Here is a 26,128-nt window from a genome sequence, read left to right on the forward strand (position 1 = left end):
ACTGTCAATATGTGACTATGGCTGCTCAATTAATCGAATTTTAATCTAAATTACGATCTGGGCTTTCAACGATCATTAAAAATGACTGAGCCGATTATTAGCACCTCCCTCGTGCTTTACTCTCGCGCTGCTCCGTGTGGCAAATCGAGCGCACCTCTCTGCGTTTCGAATACGCGGCACAACAATTAAGAGGAGCTAACAGAGGGAAGCTCGGAAAGCTAAGCAGAAGTTATTTGGAGAGGAGAGTGACTGCCGTTGGTTGAAAAGAGAGGTAAAAAAAACCCTTCAGTGGTGTGGAAACATTATGGGTTCGCGGAGTCAGACGTGGATCAAGTAGACATAGTGTGGAAACTTTGGTGTCGTAGCTGCACCACAGAGCGACATGGCAAAGTTCACTAAACATAGATGTTTACATTTTATTTTTTTATATTGCAAACATTTGCACTGTTATCAGTATTTGCACACTATTTTATACTATTTTTGACCATCTTTAAAGCCATTATTCAATACATTTTTATTGTTAAATAAATATCATCAAATAATCGAGATCTCAATTTCAGTGAAAATAATCGTGATTATCATTTTTGCCATAATCGAGCAGCCCTATATGTGACATATTGAAATCACATTTGAATTTGCGCTTGTTTTTTGCTTTCACTTTGCAATCGCGCGAACTGTGTATAGAGAGCGACAGTACTGATTGGTGAGTGACGATAATTTGCGCACCAATTCCTCTGACATCATCTTATCAATCGTTAGTTTACTATGCAAACATGACAAGTGAAATCTCCCGCAGGAAGCTTAAACATGTGAGAGGTTGATCGCGCAGAGAATCGCTGAGCGTTATGTGAGTGCGTGTGTAAAGGCAGCAGGATATATATTTTAGTTCTGCTGAGCCAAATAAGACCGGTCAGGGTGAAGAAGTGACAGCCAAAGAAAAGCTTACCACAAAACGGAAAAGTTATGACAAATCAGACTATAAGGCAAAAAGAAAGTGCAGCTTTATGGTTTCATGGACAAAAGAATTTCTGTGGCTGGTATATGACAAGCTAAATAACCAGGGGTGCACATAAGTGGTCCGCAGGTGCGCATTCGCTGTCAAAATAAAATACGCGCACAAGATAAGAAGTTGCAACGCGTGTTTGCGTCCATAAGATTTTCTGGAGGAGGACAGACATTTGTTTAGAACTCTTAAAGATGTCGAAGAAGCTCCTTTAAGCAATTACTTTGGTGTTCCTCCACCTCCAAAGAAATGTCAGATGGAGTCCGAACCACAAAAGAAGCGCGTATTCTAGGAAAAGTGGTTGCAGGAGGTGAGCTGGCTTTAAACAAATGATGAATGCACAGAGATTTGGTGCAGAATATGCCGTGAAAATCCCACTCTAGCGGACAAAAACAGTGGCTTTTATATGGACGCAAACGCGCGTTGCAACTTCTTATCTGGTGCGCGTCTTTTATTTTGACAGTGAATGTGCACATGCGGACCACTCATGTGCACCCGTGTAAATAACATAATGTTCTGCCGGGTGTGTTGTTGGTTTCCCTCGATTTCTGAGTCGAAAAGTGCCTTTGTTACTGGGACCAGTAATTTTAAGAAAGGTCCCCATTAGAACCCATGAGAAATGCAAGAAATGGATTATTGCTCAGTCTGCAAATAACATACTAAAAATCAACCTGAAAAATCTGTTTAGAACAGCCTACTATGTTGCAAAGAGTGAACTGCCACTGGCAAAATTTAGCAGTCTTTGCAAACTTCAAAAAGCAAATGTCCTAGATCTTGGTTCCACTTGCCTCTTACCTGTGATTTCAGTGGAAATTTCAAATTCAGGATCTGACACAGACTGATTCCTGTTGTACAGTTCTTACAAGTTCATAGAAATTTCTGTTCAATTACAACCAAGTATTTGAGTTGATGATTGTAATTTTTATACAATATTGTAATTTGTGTTTCAACAATTTTTTGATTAATGTTTTGTTTCCGTTACAATATTATACATTAAAGTATAATATTGTAACGGAAACAAAACAGGAAACAAAACATAAAAAAAATTGCTCCCTTTTTTATTCGGGCTACTTAAATTTATTTTGGGCTACCAAAAACTGAAGAGTCCCTGCCCGAAGGGCTACCAGGGATTTTGAAATTTTGCGAGCCCTGCTGGTGCAAAAATTAAACATACAACCGCACACACAACCAGAAATCAAAAAGATCACGCAGAGAAACACTGCATGCAGCGCAACATGACCACAAAGAGATGCTAAACAACAGTTAAAAGAACAGTTTCTGTCCAGTGAAACAGCTAGGCTTTCAATTTGTTGATTTTGGATTAAAAGCATAGGATGGGGCAAGTCAAGTACTAGAGTACTTAAATATAGTAAAGTACAGTACAATTACAGCCTTTGGTGCTCATGAGTACCTGCCTGCTTCAGCTTAACCTACAATATAGCGTCAGGTTGGGGTTTCTAGTCATCAACTTTACCTTCAAATCTACCATCCGTCCACTAAACACTAAATGCACGTCAGTGTTCTTTACATAGCTGGAGATTTATCCCAGGTTTCCCAGCATTCCACGACCAGCAAAGCTTCTCCTTCAAAGTGAGAGCATCGGGCGGTGGTCCAAAGAAGGCCAGCAGGCACAAGCAAACACAGCTGAAGAGGCTGACATTCACTGTTGACCCCCAGCACCAATCATAGGCCGAGCTGTGTATCCAAGGTAATTGGGCTAATGGGTAACGGTACTAAATGTGCCCCCTGAGCGGCTCTGGTTAATGCTGAAATGAAATTTCCTCAGAGTTCAGCAGGTACATGGAGCAACAGGCCAAAGACAGGACCTTGTGTTGTCCCAAGCCAAAGCAGACAGACAAGCTTTAATAAGTTAAAGATTGAGGTAAATTCAGGACTGCTTAAAATCGTAAAAATACTCATTTAACAATGCTACAAACAAAACAGCATTTACACAGTTATCTGCAATTATTTAACTTTTTGTCACATTCCAGCTGTTCATAGAAACACTTGCTAAGAATGAAACTAAATAAATGAAAATCAATGTGACGGGCACAAACAGAGTGATGCTATTCCATGGCTGCCTAATAAGAAGAAGGATCAATGACCTGATGACAATTTTTATCATTCTGTTGTGTAACATCAATCTACAACAGTGACCAGAGCACAGAGCAGAGAGTCTTGATCCAATTATCCACTGGACGCCACATAAGCCACCTCTAAATGTGGCTGCTGCCCACAGAGGTGTCGGCTCCCAGCCAGGTTTGTTCCACTGTAGCTGGTCTGGAGTCACCTGTGTCGCTTTGTAGTCATTTTCTCTCATTGCGTTTGGGTTTTTTTGTAGTCATTTAGTGAAGTAAGCGTTGTATTGATGTACAACTGTGATCAAGTTTAAACTTAACCTTTAAATAAGAATCTGTAGTAGGATAGGGCAGATCAGATTTGACAAGCTGACGCAACGAGATGTGGAAAGTGTGTTTTGACAGTGTGTTCCTGGAATGTGCACGCAAATCAAGCCACAATGTTTTGATCTAGTTTCAGAAACTGTCTAGTTACAGATACGCTCTGAAGGAGACAAAGAGGAACTTGTTACGTTTTCATAAGACTTCAGCTGCATGGAGGACTTTGCTCTTAGTAATTTACTAATTGTGCTGAACACAAGAGGTTACAATTATTAGAGCAACAATCACTGAAAACATCCACTAACCTCTCTGGACAGCATTAACATTTGTGAGAACAGTTTTCTACATTTTCATTCTGTTGTCTTTGTTTTTAAAGTATTTATAAAGTTTGCAGTGCTTTTGCTGTTTGAAACCTATTTTAATATACCCACTGTACGGTTTTTAAGACATGTCAGGTCGGTAACTTGTTGTTAAGTCTGGTTAAATGTTTAGTTAGAAATATGAAGTGTATATCTACATGCTGACAACATCAACCTTGTTTCCAAATTTGAAGTCTTTTTCTCACTTTTTGACCAACAAATCGTTTGGCCGACCTCGAAGCCCTCGGTGTAACGGATCGTTAACACGACCCTGCTCACAGCTCGCACATGCTACCAAAAACATAACCTCCCTGGCGGAGGTGAAAATAGTCGTAATAATAATGAATTACCTGCAGCAGGACGGTGCCACCAGGGAAGCTGAGCTGGACGCAGTACTTTGGGGCATTGTCCCAAGAGAGGAGCTGCAGGTCCTCTATGGAGCTGTAGGGCAATGATGTCTCCATGTAACCGGTGGGCTGGGGAGGAGAGAGGGAAAGAGCAAGAGGATATTAGTCTGCCACTGTCTAACATTTACAGTACATATTGTATATTTAAACAAAGCAGGAGGAGAAAAAGGCATTTATTTTTTACTGGCAGTCAGCTGGAAAGACAAAAAGAAACATATCCCAGGCTAACCTGCCCTGGGTAAACACGAGGCCAAACAAAACCTCCAAATACAGCCGAGTGGTAAATGCTGTGAAAACAGTACACAGAGTAATCTTTATCAGCTGTGGTGACATTTGATTTAGTTCCAAGTAAACATTCACCGAATGCAAGAACAAAGTGGAAAATCAATTTAGCAAAAGCCATTAATCACGCAAATACACAAACATCCTCCAGAAAGACAGGACGGCGGCGCTTTAACTCAACGCGCATGCAGAAAAAGGCCCTTTGGTGCGATGGCAGAGCTCTGATCGCAGTCTCATCGCAGTGCACATGAGTAACACGCCACAACCCGTTTGCTAGTCTCAAAATGATTACAGAAACGCTGACAAATGACCACAAGTTTCCGGACTCAGGAACAGAAGAGTCTTTAGAGAAAGGGAGGCGGGGGGAGCCAAGCAGATAAAAATAACGAGGCTGAGAGAAAGCCACAAGGAAACCGAGCCTGTATATCTTCTAACCCGCAGGAGGAGCTTGAAGAGAAATGTTTAATGCCACTCTATAATAAGACGAGTGTCTGCCAGCACTGCAGAAACAGCAGCAAATGAATCATCAGCTGATTTCCCAGACGCCGGCGTCACTGCATGATTTTCGACCAATTATTGTCGATGGCAAGATTAACTGTATATCCACACAAATGGCCCGAGTGGACGTCATCTGTAGTGGCTTTCACTGCATTGCTCTGCTGGAACTATCATCCTTATTTTGCTTTTCATTTTTCTGAGGCCATTTCCCTTCAGAAAATTTGGAAAACACAGAGTGGAGTGGCAACATTTTCTCTCAGGGCGGCAGAGCGAGTGTGAAAAGTTTCACCGGGAGCAACTTTGTCACACATACAGGACGTCCCTCTCTGAAAGCCATTTCTGTAATCTGTGAAACTGCACAGATTGAGTTTTTATGCCAGTGGTTAAACACAGATAAAACATTACAACTTGCATTTTGGCTTTCTTGCGGTGACTTGATTGCAAAACACCGGGTTTGCAAAAACGTAATGAAGTTTGGTATCTAAAGAGAGAAGTGACTAAAGTGTCGTAGCTGACCTACTTTATTTGGCGTGTTGCTGATTGAGAATGAAACTGGAAAGAACCACAGCTGATCTGCTCCGTCAGGCGTAGGTTTAATAATGCAGTAACCAGGTCTATGTATTAGTAGTAACAATGTAAATATAGTAGCACACATGTAACTGCCCACCTAACTGAGATGGGCTAAAGTTAAGGATACCTCCTCCTTTTTTTCCTGTTTATTGTATTAATAACATAAAAGTGCAGGCGGGCAGATACAGGAAGCTTAACTCGAGCCACCTTTTCTTCTTTTAAAGCACAAATAATGCAGCAGTTAAACTATTCAACCATAACTGAGAAACGCCAAATAAACAGACAACGTTGGTGGGCAGTAGAAGCATTATTTATATTCATTTAATTTCAGCGCTCACTGGAAGAGCAAATCTTCTACACATTTCAGTTCAGGCCTCTGCGAGCGCCACGTCTGCCTCTCAGATAATGTTTCTGATGAAATCCCAGGAAAATCTGCTCTTATCTGATTACAATAACACATGTTTTGGTATCAGTGTGCTCATAACAACTTGTGACAAAGAAGCCTTTTCCGGATGTCATCAACCTCCCTGTAGTCGTCTTTAGGCCTTTTTTGTCATCCTTTGATTTTCAGGTGAATTTGAACCATAGGCCCAGGCCACTGTGAGACCTCCCATGATGCTCTGAGCACTTTCAATCCGCCCCTCGTTCTTTTATAAAGCACTACTGCGTGTCATCGTCTGGCTCCTCTATTCTCTTTCATGCTTTGGTTCCAGTACAGGTCTCTTCCTGCCTGTTCATTTAGGTTCTGTCTCCAGTTGAAGTCTTTAAAGCACCTAAGGACGAGCGCTGCTGTGAACAGGCACAGTCTAAATAAAACTGACTGAACTGAGCTGAACATGTGTAGCTTTGTGCCGTTTGCCTTTGCAGCTGTGTTTTCACTCTTTCTGTACGTGGGGCCTCTCTCACTCTCTTTTTTTAGTGTTCCAGAGACATTTGTTAACAGTGACTTTAAAAGTATACAAGGCCCGTCCTTCCATGACTCCACTGCATCTTCTTCCCTGCGCGTGCTTCCACACAGATAAACAGCACGTCTGCGGCTCCAGTAAACACAAACACATCTGAGCAGCTACACGAGAGCAGCAGCAGACGCCTGGCGTCCCTCTGCAGCCCGCTCGGGCAGACAGGTGGTTCTCGTCCTTAATTGCGTCCATCTCTCTCTATAGAGCAAACAAACAGCTCTGCCAACCCCACCCGGTGAAGAACGTACATGCTATTCCTTTATTTACACCTCCCTCCACGACCGATGGGTGAGCTGGCTTCTCGGTGTAACCCCGCCTCCCCGCACACAGGATACCTGTTGTGCGCCCGCACCCGTGCGGGATTTTCATTACAGACGACGTCCACGGCAAATATTGGTTCTGGGCAAGATGTCTCATTTCCTCGGAAGAGTAAACCTCAGCCCCTGCCTCTGTCCATCCCTCCACCTCTCCGTCTGCATGTCTCAAAGCTGCCAAATAGTGTTTGCGGTGGGTTGTTTGCACGCACATGACACACTAACGAGATGAACTGCAACATTAAGAGGAGAATATGAAGCCGGGAGCTAAAGGAGACGATAGGCAGAGGGAGAGCAGAACGGAGACAAACAGAGGAGACTTCAATTTTCTGATAACCGGCCGAGGTTACCATAGATACTCCTTCCTGCACAAGAGCGAGCACTGATTGCCTCTCTCTACCCTTTCCTCTCCCTCTCCTCCTCTTTCAGTCCTCCTCCTTCTTTTTTATGTCTTATTCCCAAACCTCTCCTTTTCTTTTTTTTGGCTTATTCTGTCTCTTTCTGTTGTGCTTCTCATCACGGAGAAGGGCTGGAGGAGGCTACGGCTCCTCATCTCCTCTCCGCGCTGCTGCGTTGCTATAGAAACAAGAGGATGGAGATGTATGTTATGTTTTTTTGTTTCCAGGGAGAAGCAGACAGCGAGCAGTGATGGAAGGAGAACGGAGGAAATAAGACACAAAGCATAAGAAAGAGACCGTGACGCATGAACTATATTTTACAGTAAAACGTTCGGCTCATCTGTGCTGATCACCTCTGCATCACTGGCAGGGAGGATTATGGACAGATTTCCATTCAAAACCACCAAAATGTAAATCAGTACACTTTAAACACCATTTGTAGCGATGCGCCCGTTTATTGGCTGACCATTGGTATCTGCTTTTGTCTTGTTTACAGCCATCAACAAATCAGTAAACAAGGTGACATCACCGTGGCAGCGGTCGATGTTGATCTGTTGTCTCCCATCAGTTTTGCTCCACTTACATTTGGCATCCAGTTCCATGAGTTGGCGATGTTGAAACTGTCCTCATTTAAAAAGACTCCTGATCACAAAAAACAATTTGAACGGAAACTCGAGCAAACGGGTGTTTGGGGCCAAGAACGAGCAGAAAGGAACGTTTGTGTCGCTCCAAACAAGACAAAAAAATTAGGTTGCCATCACAAGGGAGTCTGGTTACAGATGACGTCTCTGAAAATATACCTCTGTACGATTCATACTCCGTAACAACAGGTGTCGCCACTCAGTCGAAACCTCCCCATCAGCACTGGGAAAGGAGGAGGAGAAGTTAAAACCGGGAACAAAGATCGTTTTTCCCTCCAAAGGTTTTTCCAGAAAGTCTTCTGTGCCGATGTATCATCGAAAACCAGAACGATCATACTTTTGCATTTCCATCCACGGCGCCCGCTCAAGGTTACAAAACCAAGGCGGTGCACGACTGCGTGGCTGAAACGAGACCAAAGTCTGGCTTGTGACGGCGGATGTGGCGTCACTTTTGGCATGTGGCACTGTTCAGGAGTGCGGGAACGCCAGGTACAAGCTCTGCTGTAACAGCTGGCTATCGGCCACATTTTTACATCCCTAAAAATGTAACACTGTGGATATGAAATGATGCTCGCTCATGTGAAGAACCACATCTCTTTCCCACATTTCCTCTGCAAGTATCCGTGCCAGCTCAAGTAAAGGCTGGAGTTAGCATGGAAGCGTTGGCTTTTCTGTGCATGCAACAGTATACGTACGCACAGGGTGTGGGGCGTGCCTTCTCCTTTACCTTTCAGGTGTGGTGTGACCTTGTGTCAGCATTTGTAAACCCTGACTCAGTCCTCTACAGCCCTGTCAGCTCGTCGATACACTGAGTAGAGTTTGCAAAGCGCTGCATGAAGGAGGAGTTTCTTTTCTTTTTTTTAAATGGCGTGTCTAATGAGTAAAAGCAGGAAGCGCATCAGCAGCCAGAGAGAAAGACAAAGAAAGAGAAACCGGAGGAGGGTGACAGAGGAAGTTGCGGGCGACTCAAACAGCTGACTGAACTGGTGTGAGGAGTCACCTGGCAGGTGTTTCACAGGCCAATGACAAAGGCCAGAGCACTGTAGCACATTCACCCCTGGAAGAACTATGAAAGCTAATGTGAGTCGTCAGCCTGAGCAAATTAAATCCACAACTCAACAGGATATTAATCTGTAACTTTATTTATTTTAAAAATGGAAATTATTTGCTCTTCTCAAAGGAAAAATTCTAGATAAAAACCTCAGATGCAAATTTAACGTCGACTAACATTATTTTTCCACACATCTACTTCCTCTTCCTGTTTTACTCCTTTTACTTCCTCATCCAGCGATACTTTCTTCCTTCCTTTCTTTTATTTTTCCCCCTTCCTTCTCATGCTTCTCCTACTTCCTTAAGCTTATTTCTCGCTTCCTTCCTTCAACTCTTTTTCCCAGTTCTCCTCACCTTTTGGTATTTTCCTCCCCTTTTAGTCCACAAATCCTCATGTTTTTCCATTTGACATATTTCCTATTCATGCCCCATCCTCTCACCATTTCCCCAATTTACTTCCTTCTCTCGTGTCTTGTTTCCCAACCTGTTTCCCCTTTCCTTGTTTTCATTTCCTAAAGCCTTCCCCGTCTCTTTGTTCCTTCACAAAGCCCTCTTTCCTCTCCTGTACTCACTCTACACCTACGACTGCACGGCCACTAGAAACTCCAACATCATTGTGAAGTTTGCGGACGACACTACAGTGGTGGGTCTTATTACCAACGGTGATGAGACGGCCTACAGGGAGGAGGTCAGCGCCCTGACCCACTGGTGTCAAGACAACCATCTCACCCTCAACGTCGCAAAGACAAAGGAGTTGATAGTGGACTTCCGGAGGTGCAGAGGAGTACACACCCCCATCACCATCAACGGCGCCGCTGTGGAGAGAGTGAGCAGCTTCCGCTTCCTTGGTGTACATCTGGCTGAGGATCTTACGTGGTCAGTACACATAAACAAAACAGTGAAGAAGGCGCAGCAGCGCCTCTTCTTTCTCAGGAGACTGAAGAGATTCGGCATGAGCCCCCGCATCCTCAGGACCTTCTATCGCTGTGCCATTGAGAGCATCCTCACTGGATGCATCACCACCTGGTACGGCAACAGCACCGCTTACAACCGCAAAGCTCTCCAGAGAGTAGTGCGGTGTGCTGAACGGATAATTGGAGGTGAGCTTCCCTCCCTCCAAGACATCTACAGGAAGCGGTGCCTGAGGAAAGCGGAGAGGATCATCAAGGACTCCAGTCACCCCAGCCATAAACTGTTCAGACTACTTCCATCAGGAAGGAGGTTCTGCAGCATCCGGTCCCGTACCAGCAGACTGAGAGACAGCTTTTTCCATCAGGCCATCAGACTGCTGAACACGTCATAGACACCTCACCCTCACTACTGGAACTTCAACATTATGCACTCCATACTGTATATAAATACCACTGTTTTGCACATACCAACCTCTGTATATTTTATATATCTTATTTTATTGTTTACTTTATTTCATTTGTAAAACATGTATATACATACTATATACACACTCAAACACACACACGTAGAAAAACATATTTAGTATACACATTCAGTAATGTATATACCTTTACATATTGTACATATATTTATTACTTTTTAGATTAGCCATTTTTATATTTTGCTTGTTTTACATTATTGTATTTTGCACAACTCTGTTGCTTGTGAAGCTCGCACACAAGAATTTCACTCACATGTACTGTACCAGTGTACCTGCACATGTGATGTGACAATAAAAGTGATTTGATTTGATTTGATTTTCTTTGTTTTCTTTTCTTTCCAACTTCATCCATCTTTAATTTCTCCTCCCTGACTGAATACTTTTGTCCACTTCCTTTTACCTCGACCATCTTCTCCTTTTTCTTTTACAACTCTCCTTCATCATCCTCCTCTGCTCCTTTCTCTCTCCCTTCATTTACAACACAATACATTTTTCCCAAATTTCATTCTCATCAGTTATTCATTTACTTTCTAATCCTTCTTCCTTTTCTTTCCTCTGCTTCCTCTTACTTTTTCTCTTCACTGGATTGGAACCATTTCCCCTCCTTTCACCACCTCCTTTTGACTCCTTTACCTTCTCTTCCCTCTCCCTCACACCTTCCTCTTTTCACTTCATGTTTCTGCTGTTCCACGTAAGTCATATCGCTGAGCATACTGAGAACACTAAAAGAGAACGGCGAGATGAGGACAAACAGAGGATATAATGAAGCAGGATGTCAGATATGTCACCGTATCTAGAAACACTGAGGAAACTGAGAGAAGTCTGGTTGGAGAAACTTTATTGGCGTCTTGCAGTCAACGCCATTTGGTGCACCACACACACTGACAACCGCAGCCCTCCTGCTGGAGACAGATAGCAAGAGGAAAAGCAGGCTTTGGAGGGCTGCACATTTCTTCCTGTTCCCGTCATCGTGCAAACATTACCCTTTCACATCCTGTGTTCCTGCGTGCTCTTATTTACCAATAACAGCCTTTCCCGAGCAGATGGACGTTCAGCGGCGACCCAGATTTGAAGGGCGGCTACGGTAACGGAGAGACCCCCGCTCAGCGTGACCAGCAGATTGATCACACGCTAACATAAACATGTCACATGTTCTGTTTAGGGGCTTAGTCACACAGCAGAACTCGTGCAAAGCTGCTCGACTCAAAGCATTAGAGTCACTTCCCTCAACGATAAGCCGCTGCACTTCTCCATTTGCGAAGGAACGAGCAAACTGCAGCTCGTAAACACACTGCTGACCCGCGGCGCACTGTCAACAAGCCGGGCGGGCCGCCCCAGCGTTTGGTGAGCTGCGGCTTGACACGGTTCCAAGAAACGTTTAAAGTCAAGGAGCGCTTCGGCGTCGCTACAGCAGGAAATGAGGAACCCCTCCAGAGAAGAGTTAATGCGGGACAGTGCATGTGGGGAAACAGTGTGTGCACACAGCAGCACGAAACTCACTGAAGGCATTAATATTTACATGTGTAGCTTAACGCTGCACTTGATTAATGCAACTCGCAGTGTTGCAGCAGAAAGAAGAGCAGAGCTTTGCATGTGCAGGACTGAGGACGGCGACACAGAGGGACGCCCACTTCCTGCTTCCAGCATCAAGACGAATCGCATTTAACAAACATGACTGATTCAAGTCGTCATAAATCTTCATCATTTATGTTAATTCAGTTTTATTTATATAGCAACAAATCCAAGTATTACATTAGATATATATTTGCAGTCTTACAGGTATTTGATATCCTCTCAGTATACAATATACAAAAATAAGAAATTGCTAGTTTAAATAATTTCGAAGACCAAAAAGTCAAAGGAGGAATGTCAGTTTTCCAAAACAACTACATAGGTTTTTACTGCCACATTTGTGCCCCTGAGGCTCGGCTAAAAGCACAAAATGGGTGTAAACATTCTCCACAAACCACAAGTTTTCTTAGAAAAAGAGACAAAAACGAGCACATTCTCTTCTTTTCCTTCAGTAATATTTAAGTTTACAAGAACAGGAACGGGTTAGTGTCACTTTAAGTTTGGAGTATATGTTTAGAAGTTTTACAAGCCGTTCATTTTAGGTCGGGACAGCGACAGGAACATCATCTGTTGCCACATTTTCAAATACAACCAGATAAAAATAGATCCTGGAAAGCTGTTTCTGATTTATTCCTCACCCTCATTCCTGCGCTAACAGTATGTGGAATGTGCTCAGCACACAAATGATATGATTAGCCTTTAATTTGAAAACTAAAGTGGTATCAGGCAGTAACACCAGCGAGACATCAGGATATACTGACCAAAAAGCAGCAACAACTAAACAAACAGCACAGTAATAATGGGTGTAGCGGTTCCTGGCAGCCTGCAACGCCGTGAGCGGCTCGACTCCAGGTCCAAACGGAACGTTAACCCAAACAAAACTGTAAATCACACTCGAGAAGCTCACATGCACACACACACGTTGCTGTGACTGTGGAGGAAGGTTGCTGTGGAAAACAGGCCTGCCGTGAGCTGTCGTTATTCCCCGCCGCAGCAGGTCGACGCTCAGTGTTGTGACACACAACAGACCTGAGCGCAGACACGCAGTTACATCAGACAGTGTGAAAAGCGTGGCTAAATATCCTTCTCCTGTTCAGGTATTTAATGGAAATACTGGAGCAGCAGAGCGAGCGATACGTCGGAATGCAGATATGATCGCAGCACGGTTCACTGACAAGTTGTTTAGCAGGTAACATGTAAGACCTGCTTAACTGCACACACAGCAGCCCTGCGACAAACTGCAAACTTTCTATCATTGCACCTCATTACCTGCTGGATGTAGCAGCTATTCCTCACACTAAAGAGTCTAAATACTTTTCATCCACTTTCTTCCGCCTATCCAAGTCAGGATCAGCTGGAGCCTATCCCAGCTGCCGTGGCGCAGGAGGCAGGGTGCACTCTTGTACAGGCCGCTTTTCACATAATGCCATCTGTATGAATGCACAGGGCTTCACGTGGCACTGAAACTGTCCTGTAGCGACTTTGATTTCTGGCTGAATGTCAGTGCTAAAGCTCCGAAACTGCAGCAGCTTCAACCGTCACCCAGAGAGACTAATGAGTTTGTTGCTGGTTACGTTGTGGAGGAGATGCTACAGTGATCTCTGTAAAGTCAACACACTGAGGTAAATGTGCAGCAGGCTACACACCCTATGAACAAAACCAACATGTGGATGCCAAACTCAGAGGGCTGTTTATCTTTGGCAGTGCAGAAGTGCTCTAATGACTTCTTCGTCTCTGCAGGTAAAGCAGCAGTGTAACCAAATCCCTTTTTATGGCTCTAATCTAACATGGCAAGTAATGTAATATCATTAATGACGACAACAACTTAAACACTGATCAAACACATTAGAATTCCAGCCTAACACTTATCTGTAAATATCCTAACACACAGGATTTGAAGCTTCTTTTATGACCTTTTAATGACATCTAAAGACGTGCAGACAAACTGAGGAGTAACGTCATATCGTATATAAATACGCAGCGATTTAACATCTCAGCCTGACAGTCTGTTCTGAACCAACACTCAAATTCACTTTAGCCTTCAAGGTTTTGTTCCTTTGGTGGTGTTTTTGTGTTTTAAGATTAGATTGCGATACTGCCCCTGACGTTGAGGCCATGGTTTCACTGCTCATTGTGGTCTGGTGATGAATGAGCTCAAGACGTCACCAGCAAGAAGGCCAGACAATACATCAGGGGCATGGGGCATCGGTACTGACCCCCCCAAACACAAAACCAAACTGCTGCAGTCACTTCCTGAATAAAAGCAGTGTTGAAATGCATTCGGCCCTCCACTTTTTTGTTTAAATATATGCTTTTTCAAATCAGGAGCCATATATGGTTAAAGTGTAGCCAGTGATTTGTTTTTCTGACTCATCAGGTTTCAGGGCTGATTTTTTTCTTATATGAATAAAAATCTTTCATATCAGTGCAGATGATTCAATAACAGGAAAATGCTTGGTTGAAGCTTTGTAATTAATGTATTATTAATTCAGAAATACGTACAGTACACAGCACCATCAATGCAACAAACACTACCAAGGTTTTCTTTTGCTTAGTCACTCATTTATTTCTGCTGAAGATGCTCCAAGACCACCACGTGAACTACTTGATCCTGCGTATTCTAAGCATTTGGCGTTGACGGCACAATAACGGGATTTTTGCCTCCTGCCATTCACAAATAAAAAGTAGGTTAAATAAATCTTGAACGCTACTTTAAATGTTTTCTAAATGTGCCGACTGCTGTGCGTCACGTTTTCCACGTCTCGGTTGAAACTTTGAACCGAGGTCTGCAAATTTTGTCCTTAGACGGCGAGCGTGAGGCTCTGAATGGGCAGCTTTTTGTCACTCCAGCTGTTCACGTCCACAGCGGAGCATAATGTAAAGTAATGGCAGATGAGGTCAAAAGGCACCAATGAGAGGAGAGCAGTGTGTTCGTTTTAAAGGCGTCACGTGTGACTGCTGCTTCCCACACGGCACCGTAGCCCCAGTATTGTTTTCGTCAGCCTCCTCTTTGCCAGCTCGTCCTCCACATCTGCAGACGACACTCATCGCTTCTGAGTTTGACACAAACTTGTTAATGAGGTCACGGGACCTACAACTCGACAAACAAATGCCTGTTTGGTCGTCATTCTGTCTGCATACGTGCTTTTCTTACTGTTCTGGTTTCTGCAGCCAAAAACAACACAAAGAAGCAACAGCTGTTTAGAATGGAAAAAAAAATCTTTTTTTCCTTTCCCTGGGCTTTTAACCAGACTTCTCACCAGTCATTTTATCTGATGTTGGCTCCAAATAGCTAGGGTCACTGCTGACGGTAAAATACTGCAATCTTAATGCACTCCAGAGTTTTTTTTCCAGTCATTAAAAACACATGCTTATTTTTACATTACTCTTTTTTTAATTTAGCCAGAGAACACTGTACGAGCGAGGTAAAGAGATGCAGAGAGTAAACTCAGAGGCAGTTTATTAATCAAAGAAATGACTGGCTTGTCTCTGGTTAGTCTATCAATCTGCCTATCGGTCGTTGTGTCCTTGGGCAAGACACTTCACCCGTTGCCTACTGGTGGTGGTCAGAGGGCCCGGTGGCGCCAGTGTTCGGCAGCCTCGCCTCTGTCAGTGCGCCCCAGGGTGGCTGTGGCTACAACGTAGCTTGCCATCACCAGTGTGTGAATGTGTGTGTGAATGGGTGAATGACTGGATATGTAAAGCGCTTTGGGGTCCTTAGGGACTAGAAAGGCGCTATATAAATACAGGCCATTTACCATTTACCATTTATTGGTCCGTATCAATACATTTAGCCGTTTTACTGTCTTGTTTTATTAGATACAGCACAAGGAATCCAGGCTACAAAGCACGAACTCTGCATCAGCACCTTCACACAAACAACCCACGACCAGGGACGCACGGATACGTTGGCTGATTTATTTGCACTCGTTTCCTTTCATCTCAGTGTGGGAGTCTTTACTGCATGCTCCTGTTATTTACCGTCACATTGAATCCACTTTTCCCTGCTGTTACTATGTTCCACACACACGTGAAGCTGGAAACGGACGAACAAAGTTAAAAAACAACAAGTGCATTAAATCACACAACCATTTAAGAGAGGATGAAGTCGATGAAAATGTCATCTGAACTTTTCTTCTTCAAATTCTGCGCACTTCAAACTGCCGCAAATGAAAAGAAAAAACACTGCCGGGGTAGCAGAAACAGCTCCAACCTGCTGACTCTTTGGTGTTAGCCTCTTCAGTGCTACATTAGTCCTCAGTCACACAGGCATCTGGTCCAGCCGCCGCCCCCTGTTGGAAAAATGCACATTCCCTATCCGGTTGGGGAGTGGTTGCTAGAGGTCGCTAGCAACCAGTGTTGCCAACTTAGCGACTATATTTAGCGAGTTTTCAGAACCCCTTAGCAAATTTTTTCTAAAAAGCGACTAGCAACAAATCTGGCGACTTTTGCTGGTGTTACTGGAGACTTATAACGACTTTTTGACGTGAAAGCAAGTATCGCTCTCACACTCAACAAGCAGTGGGTGCTGCCGTGGGCACCTCGCCCATACCAAAGCGCTCACAGGCAGCAGATAGTCCTCAGGCAGCAGTCCCCCCCAGCTGCCATCAGAGTTCACCCCTACGCGTTCAAACTTCTAATGAATCGTGCATTAGCGAAGCCGCTGCTCCCGCGCTGACTGTAATGCAGGGTGGGAGCAGCAGTAAATGTACAGTTATCTTTGTCTAAAATAAATCATCTCCATCTTGTACATCCGATTTCGACTAAAGCTGTTCTGGTGAGGTTTGCTATGACCATTTTGATTGTTAATGTAGTTTGTTAACAACGTTATGGTTAAAAATAGTCTTCTTTCACTGTTACTTTTTGTGGATCAAAAGTTTTAAAACTACTTAAAAAGACACTCAAAAAAGAAACTCTTTTGGGTCACCAATTATGCAAATTAGGCGATGAGGTCATTTAGCGACTTCTAGCAACTTTTAGGACAGCCAATAGCGATTTTCCTTACTGAGGAGTTGGCAACACTGCTAGCAACTGATGCTGCACTGAGAACCTCCTCACAATGGTTTTGGCCACCAGCAGCATTCGTGGTCTGGTTGTAAACTTGGGTAAACTACTCAAACAGCGCTACAGTGAAAAGTGTGATGGAAACATGTTAATGACAAACTTTGGCTGAGGAAAACTTGACTAAAATGTTGACAACTCAGTGAGTTAACTTTAAGACAGCTGCTACACAAAGCTATGCTAGTACGAAAAGAATAACAGTATAACATGAACAATCCATTAGCTCCTGCTTGCTATCTTGTGACACATTTGTGCATCAGCCACTAAATCATGCAAACGATTAGACAATGCGCTGCTGTGTGACATCAGAGAAAGCTTAAAATGCAAACGGGCGGGGGGATGTAAATTTCAGTTGAGGTGGAAAACAAAGTTTCACAGCGTTCGGCTACAGAAAAGCACTGTGTGCAACTTCCCACTGCCCGAGCTGACTACAGCTTCTTTTTTTTTTCCCCCAGCTGGCTTAAAAACAGCCCACAGTTTTCCTGAAAGACACGACTAAAAACAATAGAGAATAACTGCTGCTTGGCTGCAGTCTTCATTCCTTTTTTCCCCCTCCTGACAAACTCTGTCATTTGGTTTTCTCTGTTTTCCTTCACTTTATCCATCACTCGCTGACACACATAACAAGGCAGAATAAGGGGAACGAGTCCAATTCCAATCCATTCTAAATATCATAAATCAATATGGCAGGGAGCACCATCATTCCTGACTCCAAGTCAGATCTTTGCCTAATGGCTGCATTGTTCAAACACAGACTGGGAGGATCCATTTTTTAAGTATGAACACATATGGTGGCCTGTCAGGGAGGTCTGCTCAGACCTGTTTGGGACTCTCTTGGCATTTTGTATTAACAGAACTGCAAAAACAAGATCCTTCTGCTTTTGGGAGCAAAACATGTGACCAGCTGATGTGGATGTATACTTTTATCCTCTACTCTCCTGCACAAGCGTTCTTCACCACCTTCAGAGTAAAAGCTTCAGGATTGGCAGCGGTCATGTGGTTAGCAGCGTCACCGCACAGCAAAAAGGATCTGGGCCCAAAACTGCCGGCCAGCTGGAGGCCTTGCTGTGTGGAGTTAGCATGTCCCAGTGCCTCGGTGGCTTCTCTAAAAGTACTCCAGCTTCCTGCCACAGACCAAACACGGACTTCTTAGGTTAATCGCCGATTCTAAATTCAACACAGCTGTGGATGCAAGCCAGGTGTAGAGCTTAAAGAGGGTAGGATATGTTGCTGCATGAAAAGGAGTGCAAAACTTTTAAACTTTTAAAGGAAAAGTTCAGGATTTTCAGTCCTGCAGGTCAAGACTGCGTCTGGATGTAATCAAATCTATCACTGCAGAAGCATCTCTGTGTGAAAACAGGGGCACATTTAAAATGGTTCAAGATATCACTTTTGAGGCTAGAGCAGAGTTTCCTGTCTTTGTACAGCTCATAACCAATCAGCTGCTGCTTAGACCTACTTTAGAGATGGTGGAGATAGGTGGCTTGGCGTTGAGGCCTGCTATATGAAGTTGAATGACGCATTATGCAACCACATCAGGAAGTCTAGCTGACTTTTCTTCCTTTTTTTTTTTAAACTAGGGGAGTTCTAACAGCTGGGCTGAAACTAAAAGCATCAGTGATGTGACACTTTTAAAAACAATTTCTGTCCTGAAAATGAAAACTAGAATACTATAAACGCACATTTTTTTTCAATGTATAATCAGCAGCTAATTGCTGTTTTCTAATTAGTGAAATGTAATCATGTGTACCTTTAAACTTTTACACTGTAAAATGGATCTGAGTGCAGCAGAATAGGTCCTCTTTAGGAGTTTTGGAATTGGGCTTGCTTCACTCGTCACTATTTTCGTGGAGGTGAATCATTTATATTGTCAGTGTAAAGCTACAGCAGGTCCTAACTTTACTGTGAGCCTGACTCTGTGTTAAGAGCTCTGTTAGCATCTCACTAACGGCTGCTGAGCTGCATACCCACAGCTCCGTGCAGTGCAGTTGTATCGTCGAGGATCAGTTTGATCTACATCTTCTTTAAAGATGCAGCTCTGCGCCGTTTCTTCTGTGCTCCCTCGAGTGTGAAACTTTCACGCCTCCCACTCGTCCCACACGTGACACTGCTGGACACCTCGGCGTGAAGGAGTTAGGTGTTACAACTCAAAGTTAATCCGAAGTGTAACACGTTCAGCAAGGTGACAATAACACACGGGCTCATCCACACAGTGACTGAGAATAACAGGCACGTGTTTTCATTAATATGAAAGCTGTTTGTGCGACTTCAGCCGCTCACACTTTAGGATTCGCCACACAGCAAATCACCTGAAACCACCTACAAGACTAGTTTTCTCTTAGATAAACAGGACGTCCCTCAGGTCTGCCTCTGTCATTTTGTTTGTTCTTCAGACACTTAAAATGACTAAAAATGTCATTTACAACATTTTTGGTCATCTTTTGCAGTCTTTTTGAGGCTGTGGTCATTTTTCATCTTTTACGGTCCTTTTTGGTCTTTTGTTGCGTGTTCGTGCAGTCATTTTGAGCGCATTTGTGTTCATTTTCCATCTTTTGTTGTTGTTTTTTCTCGTTCCATCAAGGAAACATCGTCTCCAACGCTCCGACTCAATCAGTCCAGCACAATGCTGTGAAAAAATAAAGTTCCATGTAACCAGTTTATCTGTTCTAAAAGTGACATCGTGGGTCACACCAACGCACACCAAGATAGATCAGCGATGTTGCTTCTTGCTAAATATTTCACCTATAAGGACATGCGAGATAGCGATTCTTAAATGCCAAGTTCAACCTCACCATCTAAAATGAACCCAAAATAATCAGGTTCCTTTCATCTCTCGCCTTTTGTGAGCGAGACGTGATATAGGAAGTGCTTTCCTGCACTTTGCAGCCTTCTTACATAAATGTGATGTAGGTTATGCTTCTGAGCACAGCCGTGGCAGGAAGGTCTGTCGAAGCAAGGAATGAAAAGTGAGTCACAACCCTCCCTCCTGCTACTCAGCGAGAGACAGAAAAAGCATTTAACAGATGAGTGAAAGCCTAAGCAACTGCAACTGTCTACACTTGTGTACGCACGAGAAGGATTTTAGAAAAATGGCAACCACTTTAATTTAATTCAGGTGAAACCCTCTTGGCAGCGGCGCTCAGTTTCACAGAGCTTTTTGTCCTCACAATCATCTCGGTTATTTGCAGAGCGTGGGGATGTTGTTGGAGACGCAGAGTCGATGTTCTGTGGAAGCAGCCCTGCTGGAAGAGCGCAGAGCAAATGGGTCAGCATTGTTCGTCGGCCCACATACCGGCTCCGCTTGACGCTGGGCACAAAAACTCCACTGAGGACGTGCACATTCACGCTCCTGGCCTGAATAAAACCCTGTTTGCTCAGATTTCAGCCTCTACGGGGGCAAAGAATAGGAGACGGCTCGCAGGCGCACCGCTGCTGCATGAGGATTTCTGAATAAACGCTACATGTGACATAATTCAAAGCAGCATTAACGTCACACAGTAGATTTCCTGAAACGAAGCAGGCTAACAGACATTTTGTGATAAATGACACCACTTGGTATTTGCGGTATGGTAAGAAAATATGCAGTGCTGAGTTCAGGGCTGTTTGTTGCTGAGCGATTTACAGGATAACATATGAGACATCAGCCAATAAGCTTCTAATATGTCATATTAAAACAGACGACACAGCATGCAGTCAGGAGGTTTGTCAGAGCAGGACAAAAATGTCCAAAATGAACCGACTTCTAGTTTGCAAAATTATTGTTTTTTAATGCTTTTGAAAATAAAATAAAAAGATTGCATGAAAAGGTGGAGGCTTAACTGATACCTGCAGTTTGTTTTTTCATTCTCAGCTGCAATAGTTTCACGACTAGTGTTCACAAAGCATGAGGGTCACAGACAATGACAATGACCCCTCAGTGTGGTTATTTTTAATCAGTATTCTGACGCATATCCATACCCACCCAAGCAGAGATGCCCAGACCTCCTCCAGCTCCTCTGGGGTGGACACTGAGGTGTTCCCAAGCCAGCTGAGGGACACCTCTCCAGCGTGTCCCGGGTCTCCTCCCAGCTACACGTGCCCACAACACCTCACCTACGAGGCCTCCAGGAGGCATCTTAGTCTGATGCCTCTGCTGGATCCCTTCGATATGATAACGATACACGGACTGAAACCATTTACGCACATTCATATAGGCACTTCTTTTCTCCATCTAACTGCTTACTATCTAACATTCAGACTCCAATTAATGCATCAAGAGCAACTCGGGGTTCAGTTTCTTGCCCAGGGATACTTTGCCACGTACACTAGAGCAACCAAGGAATTGGCTCACCAATCCTGCGATTAGTAGATGACCTGCTCTACCTGCTGAGCCACAGCCAGTCCACTATGGAGCACCTGAAAGGCCGAGTTCCTCACCCCATCTCTAAGGCTGAGCCCAGACACCCTTCAGAAGAAGTTCATAATAAAGTCGTCTGGTCACTGCCCAGAGTTCAAAGACATCCTTATAGGTTTGTCATAGACTGGTTCGCAAAACCTTTTCAAACACCATTTTGTACTTTACAGAGTGTACTACACATTTATAAAAACGGTTACAGTTTTTTATTTTCAAATATTTTTTTAATTTCAAGTATTGTTTAAATGTCTTTGTTATCTTTAAATTAATATATACAAGATATTGGATAATATGTAAGAAATAAGGAAGTATTAGAATACAAACACAATACTTGAGGTGAACGTCACACAGCCGTGCGGTCATACACATGCACGGATTCTTCTTCATGTTTGTTAAAAATGGTAAATGGCCTGTATTTGTATAGCGCTTTACTAGTCCCTAAGGACCCCAAAACGCTTTACACGTCCAGTCATCCACCCATCCACACACACATTCACACACTGGTGATGGCAAGCTACATTGTAGCCACAGCCACCCTGGGGCGCACTGACAGAGGCGCCCCAGGGTTGTTGGAACTTTACATTTTGCAAAGTTAAAAACCAAAGAAATTTCCTGCAGTTTTACAAGTATATAATATTGTTTGTTCACTTTTTCTAAAGTATATTTTTTTTACTTTTATGTTTCCCAGTTAGTTTTAGTTTACTTTCAATTAAAGATAATAACCTACCCACCTCCTCAAATTGAAATAAACAATTAAAAAAAAAATCCACCCCCCCGCCCCACACACACACACCTCCCAGCTACTAAATTATTGTTTATACAATTACTTCAAACTGCAAAAATTTTCTGAAGTTATCAGCAGATTTTAAAGAAACATCTGCTGTGGCTTTACATCCAAAACACCAACAAAATATCAATTTAAATTAAAATAATTCAAGTGGGGCCAATATAGCAGCGCTCTATCAGTATCTGCATTTATAACAGCTGATAAATGAAAATGTAAAAAGTAAAGAAGAGATGAAAGAAACACCCTTCAGCCATGTTGTAAGTGTTGATGTTACATCTTTTGCCCACCAGGGGGCACTCTGCAACTTCCCTGTCAGGAACAGAGGGAAGTTTATGTGACAATAAAATTATTTTTTTAACTGCATTGATCAAAATATCTTAATTACTGGTAAATATCTGCACATAACAAACGTTGGGAAAATGTGTTCGCGATTTGTGCCTTGCAAAGAAAAGAAAAGGACAACGTATCATTTCATCATCATACATCAGTATCATTCTTACAAATCTTGTATTTGAGGCTACAATGAATAAATAATAATAATAATTACAAAAAAATATGGAATGTATTTTTGTGTAATCCCACTTTGAACCACAGGATGGCACTGGGTATTTAACCTGGCACACCGTTAAGGACATATTTATATTGGTGCCCTGGAAAGGGGCAACTCTGATGTTAACAGTAACGTGGTAACTTTGAATTGACTGCAATAATTGCCTTTTGCAGAGGCTAGTTACACAAATAACTACGGAGTCGTTATCAAAAGAGCTGCACATTATTTTTCTATTAATCAGCTAGTTTCATGATACCTCATCCTGTAAATGAAAACACTTGCATATAACCCCTGATTCCTCACACATATCTCAGGGTGTCACGGACTTGCTGTGTTACGCCCATGAGATAATGCATAAAGGCGACCAACAATCAGTGTAAGGCAAAAGTTGAGCCGTGACACACACACACATATATATATATATATATATATATATATATATATATATATATATACATATATATATATATATATATATATATACATACATATATACATATATATATATATATATATATATATATATATATATATATATATATATATATATATATATACATACATACATACATACATACATACATACATATATATACATACATATATATATATACACACACACACACATATATATATATATATATATATATACATACATACATACATATATATATATATATATATATATATATATATATACATATATATATATACACACACATACATATATATATATATATATATATATATATATATGTATGTGTGTGTGTGTGTGTGTGTGTGTGTGTGTGTGTGTATGTATGTATGTATGTATGTATGTATGTAGCTCCATTTTCCCTGAAAGCTCTACGATTTCTCGAATGTGATATTTTACATGAATTCAGAAAGTCATCAACTATATCGGAAAGTCTTTTCTGAAATAATAACAGCTGCCAAGGTGTTGCACACTGCAGCAAGCAGTTCTGCAAACTCCTCCAGCGTGGGTGTGATAGGCAGACGTCCAAAGGGCCTTTAACAAGGTGTGCTGATAAAACAGCTTTGAGGAAAATGTCACGAGATAATAACAACAGAAGGGGGAAATCACAGGGTTTAATTGTTCTGCTAACAATTACAACTGATCCCTACTGACACGGGTCCTGTTGCAGTTAATGCTGTAATTACAGAGTGTGTGATTCCTCCAGGCTCTTCAGCTCCTAAAATAATGGCCATGTTGTTTCTTTTGAAAGGGGGAAGCTGCTGGATTTCCTCCTTTATGTCTACTGGTTAAACAATCCCATTAGATCCCATCCAGGTCGGTTTTCATTGGCTCAATCAGCTGATTACCAGGACCTATAGGCCTGCACATCCGCAGAGGAAAGAGCCTCCATGTGATCACATGACCGAAGAGATGTCACCTCGTCAGAGCATCCTCTTTCTCTTGGCCTCCCTCTGACAGGCAGGAAGCAGCAGCGCTTTGTTTGGTCAGGTTGCTGGAGTAGACCTTCAGCTGGTTTCATGTTACACACCTAAAGCCTAAACCCCCCTCCCCCACAGATGGCTTTTATTCCCACACATTAACGGAAGAAGATCTTAGCTGTTAATATTTAAAACCCAGACGCAACAACCCCTCCCGGATTCAAAGGACGAGCTCAAAGCGAGAGAGAGGCACCTGGGAAGCCGGCAGGGTCGCCGGGAAGGTGAGGGGAAGTGATGGAGGCGTGGCGGGGAGGGGTTCCAGATTAGGAGCAGGAGGGAAAGCAGTGACAGGCTGCCTTCTTCCAACTGCGTCAACAGCAGACTGTGCGTAATCTGGGTGCGCGTTCAGACACGAAAAGGCAAACAGCAAAACTGGAATGTGAAACGCAGCATATTACGAGGAAAGTGTGTGTGTGTGTGTGTGTGTGTGTGTGTGTGTGTGTGTGTGTGTCGGAAGGTTTCTTACCGTGGCCGAGGTCAGGCTGCTGTCCGCGAGCGTGAGGTGATGCGGCTCCCATCTCCGCAGGAACTTGGAGGTGAGGATCTTGCTGAGGAAGGTGCGGGGGTGTTTGACCACGCACACCTGGATGTCCCCCTCATGGAGCAGCTTGTATCGCATCCCGCTGCTGCTGCAGTGATGCAGGGACCTCTTGCACGGCCCCGCGCCCAGCTTCGTGTTGTTATTGCTCTCCGACATGTCCGCCAGCAGAGGCTTGTTCTCCTCGCACTGGTAGAACTGATTGTTGTGCGGCTCGCTGCCTTCAACGCCGCCGCCGCTGGTGAAATCCATAGTTGTCTGTAATCCAACAGTTTCTGCTCTCAAGGAGGGGAGAGTGAGCGCGTCGCCACGACACGACAATCCGACATGAATATGTAAAAAACCAAAAATAATAATAATAATATTTTTTTTTTAAAATGAGGTCGTTCAGATCGAGCTTGGGGGTGGGGGGGTGAGGGGGGTACCTACCTACCAACCAACTGCTACAACACGACCTCGGTTACTGTAGACAGGCGCAGAAACGCCACCGATCAGTGTCTCAAGGCAGGAGATCCAGATGTGGGGAGATTTTCGTGACACACTGCAAATAATCCACCATTTTCCTCCCCGCACAATGCCCCATAAATTGTCTCCACGGTGCGCGTCTCGCCTCCCCCTCCACCACCGCCACCAACGAGCTACTCAATATGTTAGGGCCATGGCCTTATCCATTCCGTCCGCCCTGGCTCCAAACGCAATAATCCACAGCGAGAAACGTGCGGGATTCACGAGAAAACGGGACGAATATCCAATGGCGGCGACCGTGGGCTCCTCCGTGGGATTTTGTGGTCATTACAAGCTCACTGGCACGGTTTCCTTTTATTCAGTCTTTTCCCCCTATCTTGGTGTAAAGCAGCCAGCACTCTCCGGCAGCGCCGAGCCGATTGGTCCTCGCTCGTTCATGTGACACCGGACTGACGTCAATGGGGAGGTGAGCGGATGAGCCGTGTGTCTTTTGCGCTTGAGTGTCTGCCGAGGGCGCACGCTCGAGCTTCGCTCACCCTCCTCCCCCATGCGCGCAGAAAAATGGAGGAGGGCGCAGCGACTTCAGGCGAATCCTTATTTTCTTTTCCCAGTTTCGAGGAAATGATGCAGCGTCGTCACTTTCCAGGGAAGGAAAAGACGATCGCTGGCGGGCTGATGCGTGCAGGCGACGGGCAGTTTACACAGCTCCGAGCTGCTGATCGAAATCTGCCCCCACAGCCAGATTAGATACATCTGCCATTTGCAAAGGCAGAGGTTAGTTCTCTGTGGCTCTCAGAGACAACTTTGTGAACAGAAATGGGGAACAGAAAGGGAAGGGATTGATTTTTTTTAAGTAATACACATTATGTACATAAAATGAAGAAATTTGTATTTACAGGCCTATATGCTGGATATGATTTGTTATAAATTCAGAAACCAGATCGGACAGAAAAGTAAATGATCCCTTTAAGTGTATAGACTCAGCAGTTATGATAATATGACAGCAGCTGGGAATGATTATTTGAAAGCAGAAC

The 26,128-nt window shown here is 43.5% G+C and overlaps 1 protein-coding gene across 2 annotated transcripts in view; it reads right to left on the bottom strand.

The window, feature by feature from the left end:
* The window catches only part of cmip (c-Maf inducing protein), a 45,903-nt gene extending 20,383 nt beyond the window's left edge, over positions 1 to 25,520 (bottom strand). The window contains exons 1-3 of one of the 2 annotated variants that reach the window (XM_063477573.1): positions 25,059 to 25,520; positions 24,558 to 24,904; positions 4,112 to 4,237 (exon numbers count right to left, since the gene is read on the bottom strand). In XM_063477573.1, coding sequence (XP_063333643.1) covers positions 4,112 to 4,237; positions 24,558 to 24,881 — 450 coding nt within the window. In that variant the 5' untranslated portion in view covers positions 24,882 to 24,904; positions 25,059 to 25,520. Of the gene's footprint in view, positions 1 to 4,111; positions 4,238 to 24,557 lie in introns of both variants that reach the window. The other variant, XM_063477572.1, reaches the window with a different exon arrangement.
* Between the last annotated feature and the right edge of the window lie 608 nt (positions 25,521 to 26,128).

This window comes from Pelmatolapia mariae, linkage group LG7 (genome assembly GCF_036321145.2).
Source record: "Pelmatolapia mariae isolate MD_Pm_ZW linkage group LG7, Pm_UMD_F_2, whole genome shotgun sequence".
Classification (NCBI taxonomy): domain Eukaryota; kingdom Metazoa; phylum Chordata; class Actinopteri; order Cichliformes; family Cichlidae; genus Pelmatolapia; species Pelmatolapia mariae.